Source organism: Ciona robusta, chromosome 1 (assembly GCF_009617815.1).
Source record: "Ciona robusta chromosome 1, ASM961781v2".
In the NCBI taxonomy this organism is placed as follows: domain Eukaryota; kingdom Metazoa; phylum Chordata; class Ascidiacea; order Phlebobranchia; family Cionidae; genus Ciona; species Ciona robusta.
In genome coordinates, this window is record NC_143235.1 from 4,022,788 (window position 1) to 4,037,866 (window position 15,079).

Sequence of the window (15,079 nt, forward strand, 5' to 3'; positions counted from 1 at the left end):
AAGTTACATTTCTAAATCCAACTAGATATGAAATAATAATAAGACTGATTGGTGAACTGTTTATTCCAAAAAACAGCAGATTAATAAAACACATAATATACTGATAACGTTTGAAAAACGAAACTATATCTGGCAGCATTAACCATATAGAATGGTCAGGCATATGACAGTGTGTGAAACAAACTGCTCCGAACTGATTTATATCATTATATTTAACATAGAAAACACGATTTTGATTTATCTATGTTTTGTTTTAATCTTTTTCTTTCCCTTCTGCTTTTGAGCTTTTCTGCAGTTCGGACAAAACCATTCTTCATTTTCAGGCGGTTCTTGTATGATGCCAACGCACGGCCTGTAAAGTTATAAAAAATGATAGACATAAAGTGTATGAAACAGAATACCCATGTGATAACAACAGTCATTGCCCCACAACGCAAGGAAAATAAGTTTTCATTCAATTATACATTATAGGTGATGCTAATACTTGCAACTCGACAAAGGGCATAAGATTTTGGAATAAACAATGTGTGCCTTGTGTATGTATGATAAAAAAAACCCTAGTTACAGCTGATTAGAAAGCATGAGATATACATGAAAAAATAGGTGTTATAATTGAACATAGGGCATAAATATATGAATAGTTTTGTGTGTCTACTATATTGTAGACATGCATATTAGTATTAAGGTGAATAAAACAGGTTATGTGCTTATGTATCCTTGGGCAAGACACATAAGGACGATTGCTCCAACGCAGTGGTCACTTATGGTTTAAATAAACATTTCTCTTAAAAAGAACCACCAAGTTACATACATCGTAATAGTTACTAAGTTACATACGTGGTAACTTGTAACCGAGCATAAAGTGTATGAAACATAACACCCGTGGTATATCGACTGTCATTGCTCCGACACACAAAAATAAATAAGCGGAATTCATTCATCTGAATAAGTGCATTATACTTGAATGAATGCATGTGAATGAAGGAATGAATGCAACTTACTTTATCCTCGCGTGGCCAAAAAACGGCAGCAATTATAACACAGGTGTCCATACACCTAATGCCAGCTTACGAGTTACCATGTATGTCACTTTGTAAGTAATTATATTTTGCTTATTTTTTGATAATTTGGACAAATCATTGGTGACCATTGGGTTGAAGCAATTGTCGTTAAGAGCCTTGCACAAAAAAATATTTGCCATTGGTGACCATTGGGTTGGAGCAATTGCCCTTAAGTGCCTTGCACAAGAAAATATTTGCCCACAATGGTAGCAGCGTTGAGCCTTGAACCCATTACCCATGAGCTATAGGCAGGCACGCTCACGACCTGCCACTGCGCTGGAAGTAACGTTCATTCATCTAGAGAAGTACATGATACTTAGTACTTACCAATGATACCAATCATCACATTTATCACAGCCTATCATAGGACTACCGTCATCAGGTTTATTGCAACCAGGGCAAATCCAAACCCTGTTTCCATCGTCATCAAGTACAACACCAACTGCATGACCAACACTGATGGTTTGAGTGATCACTGAAACACAAGTTCATATTACAGCAGTTTTTCTAGAACCATTTTTTATATTAAAGCAGTGATTCCAAATTATTTTTATATTACAACGGTGATTCCAAACCATTGTTTTACATTACAGCAGTGATTTTAAACTATTTTCATATCACAGCAGTGATTCCAAACAATTTTTTTATCTTTTTTCCAGAGAAGAAATTGGCCGCATAAACCAATTTTCAATTTTCAAATTACAATAAAAGAAACAATATTTTAGTTTTTACTAAAAATTATTTCTTACGTTTTCTTTCCACTGGTTTTTGCTCTTTTTTAACTTCCGGAGCTTTTTTCTTTGGCGGTGGAGGGTACAGATCTTCATCATCCAAGTCATCATTAAAGTCACTTTCGTCTTCATCTAAGGATGGTGTCCTCTTATGTTTAGATGGCTTCACTATACTCCTGTAAGGGTATTGGATTTAAGGTTTGTCAAGCGCCGTGGCAAAGTGGTTAGCATGCCTGCCTCTAACCCCGAGGTAAAGGGTTCAAGGCTCGTGTCTGCCACCATTGCGGGAGTATGTGTCTTTGGGCAAGACAATTAACAGCAATTGCTCTAACCTGGTGGTCACTAATAGGTTGTCCAATTTATCAGCCATACATACAAAAAATGAATAAAAAACAAAAAAATAATTATCCCCAATGTAACATAATTGGTTACTGTTGCCCCGGCAAGCCAGGAAAATATAACATAAAAACCAGAAATTTAAAGTTTCCAATAACATACAGGTTCTATTTGAATGGCAGTCTAATGACGCCATTTAGGTGAAATATATGTTTTTTATACTGTATTATTATTAATATATACTTTGCTGGACTGGATTTTTGTCTGTCACGTATTTCATAGCACTACTAGATTCTAATGGCTCAGATTTTTACCAGAGCTAATTTCTAACCAGAACTATTTCTAATATTACACTGTGCCTAGTAGCAACAGAAAGCAAAAATAATGACAATTTAAAGATTTAAGCGCAATTTGAAGCTAACAGATCAAAGTCCACAATAAAGCTAACAAGAGTATTATGGTTATTAGCTAAGGTTAGATATTGTGATCTTAACTTTCAGAGCAACAAAAAGCCCTGAAATCGTATTTTCCGCTACTGACTAAACTATTCGGTCACAGTAACTACTGGTTACCGCGTTTTTAAAATCGGCGGTCTAAAATTTAGGTGTTTTTCACGTTTGGTTGGCCGAATAAGTTTCTGTGCATTACTTATTACAGAAGCTATTCGGTCAAAATCTACCAATTTTAGTTGGGACACTAAAAAGGCAAAAACGAATTTAGGCGGCGACTAGTTCAGTCGGTAAACGAGAATGCCATCCCAGATGCCACGGAACAATAGTTGTCGCTTCCCTTAAAAGTTTACAAGTTCGGGGCTTGATGATGATATAATTATTGTGAGTGTATGTGTACAGTCACATACCCATATTAAAGTAATAGGCCTTAAAATCCTTTTTTTTGTTTATTCTTTATGGGTGAGGTCCTTGTCAAGGAAATGAGATTTAGGCCAGATTTGGCCCATTAACCATACACCCAGGAAGTCCATTTAAGTCCTTCGTGCGACCAGTGCCGCAACACCGCATTGCAGTCAGACGCTGATAATTGGCACACTTTTTTATCCTTGTGTGTTTAGTTAGAACACTTTTCAACTTTGTGTATGATTTTGCTTGATATGGCTTACAATTCAGACAACCCATTAGTGACCGCTGGGTTGCAGCAATGTCCGTTAAGTGTCTTGCCCAAGGACACAAACGCTGATCAGTATTGACCACTAAGCCATGGCGCTGGACCCTTAAAATCCTTTCTCAATTATATAAAAGTAGTAGACGATTTGGCTCTGAGATTGCAGCTTAATTATGCTGGCTGTGTATGGGCACATAGATTAGCAACCATGAATATGGTGAACTTTCCAAACAATATGTGTAGGCAGACAAAGGCTACACATCAGTCAAGAATATTGTGAACTGAACTTACACTTTCTTGTCACTGGTTGTCATTTTAAACGTTAACTTGGGTATTGGGGTGACTTCTTCCTTTGTCTGAAAAGCAAAACAGGAAAAATCTTAAAATAAGTATTTTAGTCATGACACAGTGGCTAAAAGATCCCACTCTTAAAAAACTGAGGCTTTGAGATTAGTAGCTTAGCTGCTACCACAGTGGGTGAGTGTGTTCTTGGGCAAGAGTAAGATTACTCTGGCCAAGTGGTCACCGATGGGTTCTCTGATTGTGTCAGACACATAATACAAAAAGAAAAAAACACCCAAAAAATAATCACCACAAAATTTGACATTACATATAAGAGATGAAAAAAACAGAACACAGGTGTTATATTGATTGTTGTTGCCCCGTCACACAAAGATAAAATAGGGTTATTTTTTCGTTCATTTATATTCCTGCAAATGTACTGCCACAGTAGGAAAAATAAATGAAATTGCAATCTCATCTCACATGTTTCATTAGTTTTATTTCTTTTTCCTTTTTCTTCTTTTTCTCTTTTTTCTCCTTCTTTTTATCCTTGTTAATAATGAGAGGGGCAGGTATTTCAGCAGAAAGCTTGGGCAGTGGAAGTCTCTCACGTTGAAAGGAACATGAAACTACCTCTCTCTCTTTCACAACAGGCTGCATATCATAAGCATAACGTTATGGGTGGCTAGGATAATATTAAGTTTTTGGTTTTTAGTTTCTGATATATTTTTAGGTGGTGACCTACCCAATAATATGCATTTATGTTCTAGCAGTCAATGAAAAGAATGTTTAAACTTGATTTTTAAAGCGTACAGTATTATTTTGTGTTATTTATGTGTATTCCTAATAATAAATACACTTATTAATCAAAATTAACAATGATTTTAAACTGTTCCCTGTGTTTTTTCGAGTTTGTAAAATGACACCTGTTGTGCGAATTGCTAAATAACTCCTCGTGGGTATTATTATTTTTTTGAATTGTTGTTAATTAATAAAGGAATAATAGTACTGATTCGTGGTATTAACCAAAACCGCCATCTATTTTGATTTTGGAAATGTTTGGCAGTATGTGCTTAAGTGTCCCATCTTTCCCCATTGTACTATATGTTTAACAAGCCTGGTTTCAATATAAGCCAAGAAAATGTCCCACCTTTACTTTAGGTGCAATAAACTTTGATTTTTTGAGCACAAGTTTTTCAACTGACTTTGACTTCAAATCGAGTTTGTGTTGTTCGTGTGATGTTGAACGTTTCTCTGGAAAATAAAGAAAAAGAAAAATAATTATCTTTTTCTGGAAGATAAACATATGAAAAATGAATGATAATATTTACTTACAGTTATGTATGACTAACGCATTATATTACTCACTTTCTTTATCCTTATGCTTTGATTTCTTGAGAGATTTAACTTTGTTGTAATCTTTGTCTTTACGGTCTTTCTTAGATTTCTTATGATCTGAGATTAAATATGTAAACAATCCGGTAAAAAATAAACAAATTTTTTTACAATTTTAAAAAAAGTATAGGCTTCATTGGGCAGAGTTTCCTTTTAAGTAATAACCCTGTTGGCTTAGTGTTATTATATCAATAATATGTTGAAAATAAAATATTTTATTTTACAATTTTCTTTAAATATTAGTTTTAATAATGAATGAATGTAACTTTTTTCAATCTCGCGTGGGAAGGTAACAAAAGACGTTATAACACGGGTGTTTTGTTTCATACACCTTGTGCCAGCTTACAAGTTACCATGTATGTTACTTTGTGGGTTATTATTTTTTGGGGATTTTTTTATTTTTTGTTTTTAAGTATGACTGATAATTTGAACAACCAATCAGTGACCACTAGGTTGGAGCAACTGCCGTTAAATGACTTGCACAAGTACACATACGCCCCCTTTGGCAGCAGCGATGAGCCTTGAACTTGTTACTGCTAGGTTAGTCAGGTGGGCTAACTATTATGCCACAACGCCAGACTTCACACTTACGTGGAGGGCTGTAGCTAGTGTGAGAACTTTGTATTTCACGTGAATGTTTCCTATGAGGGGAATCATAAATATCATGAGGTTCATCGTGAAAATCATGAGACACCACAGAGCTGTGTGAAGACACACTGTGCTTTCGTTCACTTGGAAAACAATTAAAAAGTGTCGTAACTAAAAGATATCGAAATAATACATACTTAAAATGTTTTACACACAATATGTAAAAAACACAAAATAATGATATATATGCTGTAAAATTAAAGCAAAAACACTATAAGTAGAAAAAAGAAGCAAGTAACATTACCGTGTCAGAATTTGATAAATTTAAAAGATTTGCACATGAAAAATTACAATTCCAATGCAAATATTTGTAAAAATGACAATGGCAATTTTTAATAGCATGTACTTTCATAATAGTATCAGTATTGACTCGTATTGAGCATTAAACCGAGTTTACGGTTACAATGTAGGGCCTAACCATTGAGCCATGGTTCAAACTGAAATATATTTTACCTTTGTGGTTCTGGTGTGTGGACAAGCAATGATGGAACTTTATCTCTGTATGTAGCTGTTGGGGTTAAATAACATTGTTAAATAACTATTTTAACAACCAGAACTGAAAGTAGAAAAAAGACTAATTTTACAATTTACATAGCGTCACATTTGCTTAATAAATTTTAAGTGCAGTTGGTTTTGACATGTTTTAAACAAAATCTCCCAGTTCGAATTTTGCTGCTGCTTTTTATAAGAAATATAACTCAAAGAGCCTTAAACCCCCTTGCTCTGGGTTAGAGCAGGTCCGCTAACCAACTGTGCTAGCTAGGCCCGGAAATTGACATTTATTGTACCCAAAGACACAATCAGAATACAAAATTTTTACATTTGTTACTTATTGTACAGAAACGTACATTCAGAATAAAAAATCTCACATTTGACCCTCATTGAACCCAAAAACACATTCAGAATTTCAGAATATAAAAATCTTACAAATGGACACTTATTGTACCCAAACACATTCAGAATAAAAAAAACTCACAAATTGACACTTATTTAACCCAAACACATTCAGAAATTAATATAAAAAATCTCACAAATTGACACTCATTGTAGCCAAAAACACATTCAGAATACAACATTTTCACATTTGACACATCATGTACACTGTACAGTAACGCACATTCAGTATATAAAAAATATCACAAATTGATACATATTGCACCCGAAAACACATTTCAAATAAAAAAAACTTACATTTATTTCCAGGGTTAAAGTCAATATCTTGGTCTATTATCATGGAGGTATTAGATGGGGCAGGTGAGGGGGTCAGGGGGGGACGAACGGGAGATTCTTCATCATGATGGTGGTGGAAACCTCGCTGTTCCAACTGCAACAACTCCTCTGTTTTATGTGAAACTTCCACATCGAAATCCTCACCAGAACTGCTCGAGTCCTATGTATGTATATGTGTAATATTACAGGTTCCAGAGTTTTAGGCAGATAGACCTAATTTTATTTTTTATTTCTTTTAAAAGTTTAACTTATTTAAAATAAATAACTTGTTTGTCTGCTAGGTGTAGCAATCCTCCTTATTTCTTCCAACTAAACGTAATTATGTTTTTAACTACAAGCGTGTTTTTTTAACAACTGTTGTTTTGTCGCTATATCCTATTTTTTCGTTTAAAATATTTCTAAATCTTCGCTACTGTAATCAAAGAGACAAATAAAAGTTATAATATTATATTAATTTCGGACATAGTTGTAAAATTATGGCTTTCAGGCAGTGGCAGACTAACTTAACTTTATTGGAGGGGGGGGGTCTGTTTTTCTAACGAAAGATTTAGAAAGCGTTTTATCCTGTGGGCAGGAGACATATTTGTGAGTCATATTTTTGACTGGAGAATTGCATCACTGCAGTGATACAACCATAAAAAATAGTGAGATTTCGATTTTTACCGCTTCCAATACAATATTATAATAAATACCCAAATGCCAAACTGGGTCACAAAAGTTACCTTCACTAGATGCGAAAACTTCATAAGTTCTGCTTCTTCCACTTCTTTTGATGCTCGATGTACAACAGCATCAATTGCATCATCCATGGATTTTGGAGAAGCAAATAAAGCCTATGGAAAAAATTATAATATACTGCTGTATTTTTTATTGTTTATGGGTGAGGTCCCTGTCAAGACCTTGGATTTGGGCCAGATTTGGCCCATTACCTCGATCTGGTGCTGTCATACATTTATTAGGCTTGTTTTCTACAATATTTGTTTTGGAATTAATTCATGTAGCGGCGTTTTAATGTTATAAGAAATATATATTAAGAATTAAAATTTAACTTAACATTTAGGTGATACAAAGTAACATGATTTGGGTTTTCATGATTTTTTCATGTGATAGAGCTTTCTCTTTTGATATTTTCACATAATTTGAATTTTGAAAAAATAGGGTCCCTCTAATTAGTGCATGTCCACTATGTCCACTATGTCCGCTATGTCCGCTATGTCCGCTATGTCCGCTATGTTCGCTATGTCCGCTATGTCCGCCATGTCCGCTATGTCAGCTAACAGCTATGTCAGCTATGTCTGCTATGTTCGCTATGTCCGCTATGTCCGCTATGTCCACTGTGTCCGCTGTGTCCACTATGTCCGCTATGTCCGCTATGTCCACTGTGTCCGCTATGTCCACAATATTCACAACATAGTGGACATAGCGGACATGTACTAATTAAAGGGTTTGGAAAAAAGTCCTATTCTTGTCTAAAAGCGGTCCAAAGTTTAGGCAGTTGGTATTAAGAATAAAAATTAAACTATAGATTTAGGTAAAACAAGATCAAGGGTGGATTTTTTTACGGGAATAGAGTTGTTGTCTTTTATGATATAGTAGGGTGGGGGAAATATGACCTTTTCAGTTTATTTTCTCGTCCCATTTGGTAGTAAACAAAAAACACTCTAAGAATTATAAAAACCCCTAATGACTCCTATAGACCGTTGTTAATTGTTTAAAACACAACCAGAAAATTGGGATATTATTTTCTAAAGGCCGTCTTCCCCCACCCACTATATCTTCACCTACAAACTTAGCCCATATATATATATTAAAATCTTCATATTTTCTTACTGAATTATTTGAACTCGGAGCTTCTATCGGTGTCTTAGTCAACTCAGCAGCTCGTAGCAGGTTATAGTGGGGGCTCATGGGTGACTTTTCTGTAAAAAACACGATAATTTAAATAAAAGCACCAAAATTTTTTCACAAGATAACAAATTGTCATAAAAAATTGCACCGAAAAATACATAGAAATACGCAGTTGAAGTCTTTATAGAAATACGCAGTTATAAAAATTTTACCTTCATTACCAATTTAACTCTGGTGCTCTAAAAAAATAAAATAAATAGAAAAAAGCAGCTAAAATCCACACTGTTTAACCTTCACATGGTATATACTGATATACCTATAACAGTACAGACAGGCTTTAAAATACACATCATTTCAAGAAAATCTGCCATACAATTAAGCAAAAATGCATTTATTTTTAGGTCAACAATAACCACATAACTAAAATACATTATTTTATATTCAAATATTTTTGTGCCAGAGTATCAGTGTCCTAAACAATATTAATATAGTATGTAGTGGCGCAGCCAGGGGGGGTTTAGGGGGTCGCCAACCCCCCCTTTTTAAACCCCCCAAAAAATTGTTAAAAAAAATTTTTTTTTTTTTGAAAATGTATGTTAGTAATAGCACTAGAACTGAGGGTTTTTTGCATACCTAGTTTGACCTTGGATGGCGGTGTAGGTTCTTCTTTAACAACCAGGGGGTCGTGTAAAAGTTTATCCACCTCAGCTATCCTTGATGTAATAGAAGTTTTTTTTGGCTTTGAAGTTTTTTCCGAAAAATCGCCCCGAAATTTATCCTTTGGGGTGCTCTTTTTAAACGAGTCTGAACTTTTGGAAGAAAGCAGTTTTGGGTTTGAAAATAGAGGCGAGTCCCAGGGAGACACCTTTGGAGCAGGAGTTTCATGTTTTATTGGCTTTCCACTGTCTCTGTTCGGAAACACAGGTGTACTGGTGGACTTGATGAAACTTTTTGATGATTTTGGAGTCTGGTGCTCCATCCTTGCTGCGTGCTGTTTAACCCAAAGGGGTTCGTCATTTTTACTTAATGACTGCTTGGTGTTGTGTGGCTTGAGCCTGATGTTTTCTGTTGTAATATAAGACTTATATTATAAAACATGTTTAATATATATATATATATATATATATATATATATATAGTACGGTGGGAAAAGATGGGACACCTTTAGCACATAATAGAAAATATCCTGATCGTGTTAATCCTGATCGTGTTTTAAACAATTAACAACAGTCTATTTCAGTCGTAAGGATATAGTTTTATAATTCTTCAAATGTTTTTTGTTTACTATTAAAATGAAAAGAGAAAATACAGTCAAAACGTATCCCATCTTCCCCCACCCTACTGTATAAATATAGAGGGGTGGGGAAAGAGGGGACACCTTTAGCACTTAATATCCAAATATCCTGATCGTGTTTTAAACAATTAACAATGATCTATAGAAATCGTGAGGATAGGATTTTATAATTCTTTGAATATTTCGTGTCTACTACTAAATATGATGGGAAAATAGAATAAAAAGGTGTCTGATCTTCCCCTACCCTACTACATAAAAAAGTTCACATATATAATATACTCAACATAACTAAGGCATCAGCCAATAAGGCAGTATCACATGCTGCACCTATAAGTTTGTTTGGAATCTCTGGAGGCGTGACAGGAACTTCACGTTTGAATGGATGATAGTCTGTTGTGCTTAGTGAAGATGGAGAACTTGAAGCTGCTGTTCCACTCACTACAGGGATGTCTTCAGGGTTGGTAAGGTATCTCAATTCTGTAATTATGAAGTGGTGTTAAGTGATATCTGTAGTTATGCTGGTGTAAAATGGAGATTTTTTAACTTTATATTACCCTTTTCGCAGGATAAAACATTGACGGATTAGCAATTTCGCCCAAAAATTATTTGGTCATTCGTGAACAGCGTTATTTTGCATGGTAATCGGTTTATGTGCGTATCAACAATAAAACAGCATATTTTTGCTTAATCTTGCTTATTTTTTGTTTATAATATCACTTCTGATAATCTAAAGTGCTATACCAAGTGTTATGTTAAAAGAGGGAACACTCTTCCACAATTTTTCGTTTTTTCGCATTGTGCAAGTAACAAACAACCTACTACAGTATACAACGTGCACTTATGACACAATGTTGTAGATAACTTTGCTTACTCCAATTAACTGCGTAATAGTTATTAGTTACTATGTAGAAATATTGTGCAATGTGTTTGAAATTCGAATAATGAGTGTTTGTTTAACTTGACCAAGACAGTTCAGTTTTTGTGCTGGTCGATACTATAGAAGTATAATTTTTAAAGGGGCATGTATAATAATATGAAGTAAAAGAAATGTCACATTATTTTTGTCACACTTGAACTGTTGGACAAAGTTTTCTGTGCCAAAACGTTTCCCAATTAATGCCTAGTTTTAAAGTGTTTTAGCAAATAATATGTAAACTTGTAAAACAGAAACTTGAAATTTAAAACCCAGGCTCGCATGAATAAATAAAAGTAACTTGCTTTATCCTCGTGTGACCGGAAAAAGACAGTTGTGCCCCAAGGACACATCAGCACACAATGATAGCAACAACAGGCATTGAACCGATAACCTCTGGGTTAAAGCCAAGCACACTAACCACTTTGCCACAACACCGACTTAAGAAGTGCAAAAATATTAAGAACAAAAGTTTTAGCATCTATGATTCTACACCTGCATTATGAGTGGATGAACCATCGGAAGCATATCCATCTGCCGCGCTTTCATCAGATGAAGCATCTTTACCAGCAATTGTAAAGAGAGGACTCCGAGACCTTTGGTCTGATGTGTTTAGTGGCTTCTCTTCTGTAATGAAAACATGTGATTTGTTTATTTAGGTGTAGTACTGTACACACAGCAGCGGCGATAGCGATACACATATGGGTAGAGGAAATATGACTATAGAATAAAAGTAATAAAAGCCAACTATGTAGAAAAGTAATTGTATAGTTGTAACCTTAATACTGCTAATAGAAAAAAATTACCTGCTGCTGACTGTTTTAAAGAGGGAAAATAACTTGGTATATCTGAATCACTCGATTCATGGATAGACTGGAACTGGAAATTGGACGACTTTGGAATGGGAAATTTTGCAACTTTTGACGGGAATTGCACCTGGTCCATTTGTTGAACATAGTCAATTATCTCACGTGGTGAAATATGAAGCAAGTTAAAGCAGTGTTCGATGTCGCCCGTCATTACATTGGTTCTGCCACCTAGGTATAAAAGATTCGTAAACATCATTCTGTGCCATTTTTTACCACTTTACTGACAGAAAACCAAAGCTTTTTTTTCTTGACCCTTCATTATTAGTAATATAGATAATGAATCAACTTGCTTTATCATTGCATGGCAAGAAAACGACAGTTGTCACAACACAGATGTTCTGTTTTATACTTCTTGTGCCAACTTACAAGTTACCATGATTGTGCATGTATATTACTTTGCGAGTATATAATTGTATTTTTGTAAACATCCACAATGATAGCAGTGACAAGCCTTGAACCTATTATCTGTGGGCTACAGACAGGCGCCATGGCCCACCACTCTGGTCATTATATTTTTAATTAACCATTGACATACTGTCGCTAAAACCTATTGATATTACTTCAACTGTTGTTGATGTGGGTGTATAATAACCATACGTCCGTACCTACAGCATGCTGCAGTTTTTATTGATACATTGTGACTGACTAACTTATAGAATTTTTAGACCTAAAAAAAGCTTATAAGCAGGCATGCTTTTTTAGAGCAGAAAATTACACAGCGTGGTCACTTTACCAGTCTGCACAGTACGGCAAGTGCACGAGCGATTCTGTTTATAATCTTTTGGTGACGCACGCCATAATTGCCCCACGCACACCAATTAGTTAAACAAAGAAAAAACATGTATTAAATTAATTAAGATTTCCTAACGTGGCTTAAAATTGTACGCCGATTTTGGATAATAGCACGACTGCACGCTAAAAATAGCCTTCTTGCACTCACGTGATCTCGTCAAAAACTGGCATACTCTGCAGACAGGTCACTTTCACATCACAGTTTTGTAGTAATTGTTTTAAACAGTAAATTTAAAATCACGTCCTTACATTTTTCACTCAGGTCATGAGCAGTCCGTCCAGTTGTGAGAAGAAACCTTTCCAAGAGATCTGTCAATACTTCTAATGTACCAAGTTGTAAGGAATCGAATCCAACAGCCTGAGTCAGTTGAGCTACCACTATCTTTAAAACGCCCTTGCTAAATACGTCCGCCATGTTTCTGGAGCAAGAATATGAGCAAAATGTATGGTAGGACTAGGGTAACTTTTTGTTCTATTTTCTCGTCCCATACGAATGATGGTAGTGGTAGTACTATAGTTAACCAAAAAAATCACATGGAGCTATACAGAGAAGACGGAAAAAATTTTCCGCTAGGAGGCGATGACAAATTCGTTTCTCTATTTTATGGGGAGCAGTTAGTTTCACGGTTTATACACATAAGATATAAATCCCTAACCCCTAACCCCTAAACCCTAACCCCTAACCTCTAACCCCTAACACTAACCCCTAACCTCTAACCCCTAACACTAACCCCTAACCTCTAACCCCTAACCCCTAACCCCTTACCCCTAACTCCTAACCCCCAACTCCTAACCCCAAACTCGTCAAACAAAAAAAAACTTGAAAAAAAAAGATAAAAAAAGTATTCCACTGTGTGGGACTCGAACCCGGTAAAAATGAAACAAAGAGAGTTTACGACCGCACGCAAACCGCTACACCACAGACTCGACGACAGTAAACACAACGAAAGAGCGTATATAACCGACCTAATGTGGGAAATATGTTCTTACTAGTGTTTTATGTATTTGGAAAGGTATTTTTATTATTTAATTAATTTGTTTTACACTTATTAACACTTTGTAGTGCTGTTTTGTTCGTTTTTTCGTATTTTTTAATTTAAATAATTACCGCCTCTAGCGGAAAAATTTTTCCGTCTTCTTTGTATAGTCCCATGTAAAAAAATCAAAGAATTAAAAATCCGTATATTCACGACTTCCATAGACTGTTGTTAATTGTTTAAAACACGATCGAGATGTTTAGATATTATGTGTAAAGGTGTCCTATCTTTCCCACAATACTTTATTTACAAATTAGTATTTATATCCATTGCTAGCATATTGAAGCGTTTTGTAAAAAAATAATTTAAGAAAATACCCGAAATGTTTTCCGCTAGTGGGCGTTGAGGGTATTTTGTTTAAAGGGAGTTCAAATATTTAAAGAAAAAGATAGTCCGCATAAAAAGTAACAGAGAAACAAAACTTTTCCCCCTTGTGCAAACTGTAAAAAATACATGGGCAACTTTAAAAGAGTACAAAAACTATGATGTCATTAGGAAACTTTGAAAAAAACATATGAGTGAATAGCCTATAGCCTATATAGTAGGGCGCGCAATAAATTACATCGTATACCATTAACTATACGCAATAAATGCAACTTTGAAAGGGTACAAAAACTATGATGTCATTTGGAAACTTTGGTGCATAAAAACCTAACACAGCAAAGAAAAAAAATGGCTCCCACTTGGCATTCTTTTTCGTCCAGACAGTATACCAATCTTAACTGCCAAAACACGAAAGAAAAAAACACTTCTTTGAAGTTAAATACTTTGAAAATCAATAAGCTTTTAAACATTCCAACATCTTAGGAAAAAATTGATAACATTTTCGCAAATTTCAGATGGCAACCTTTTGCAGGATACTTACGATGAATGTCCCTTCGCGTCCAATCTGCCAGTAGACAATTTTAATAAACTGTACAGCAGATAACTTTGTGCTATGTACTACCAGTCTTTTTCGTTCTATAGCCTATTCTATATGGTAGGGTGGGGAAGACAGAACATCTCTAGCACATGATATCCAAATATCACAATCGTGTTTTAAATCATTAACAACAATGTATGGCAGCTGTGAGGCTTTGATATAGTACAATGGGGGAAGATAGGACACTTAAGCACATATTGCCAAATATTTCCAAAATCAAAATAGATGACGTTTTTTTGGTAATACCACGAATTAGTACCATCATTCCTCTATTAATTGACACCAATTTAATAAAATGTAATAAATCACACGAGGAGTTATTTAACTACCCGCACAACAAGTGAAATTTTACAAATTCGAAAACACACAGGATAAGATGGGACAGTTTAAAATCATTGTTAATTTTGATTATTAAGTGTATTTATGAATAGGAATAAACGTAAATAACACGAAATAATACTGTACGCTTTGAAAATTAAGTCTAAACAATCTTTTTCTTGCCCTACTCCGGCTTACTGCTATAGTTTTTAACATGTTACCTATACATTATATTATTGCATAACAATTGGTATTGTTTGAACGTCAATGGGTAATGTTCGAAC

General features: G+C 34.9%; 1 protein-coding gene across 1 annotated transcript; it reads right to left on the reverse strand.

The window, feature by feature from the left end:
- Positions 1-44: 44 nt before the first annotated feature.
- LOC149741577 (uncharacterized) lies at positions 45-13,162 on the reverse strand. Its single transcript, XM_089893336.1, has 17 exons — positions 12,768-13,162; positions 11,664-11,894; positions 11,353-11,484; positions 10,272-10,421; positions 9,284-9,715; positions 8,633-8,721; positions 7,525-7,635; positions 6,764-6,962; positions 6,026-6,080; positions 5,516-5,655; positions 4,898-4,984; positions 4,680-4,783; positions 4,013-4,183; positions 3,539-3,603; positions 1,811-1,968; positions 1,389-1,536; positions 45-352 (listed from the first exon to the last, which is right to left on the reverse strand). Exons 1-17 carry the CDS (start codon positions 12,931-12,933, stop codon positions 238-240), a joined length of 2,553 nt encoding a protein of 850 aa, XP_089749462.1. The 5' UTR covers positions 12,934-13,162; the 3' UTR covers positions 45-237.
- Between the last annotated feature and the right edge of the window lie 1,917 nt (positions 13,163-15,079).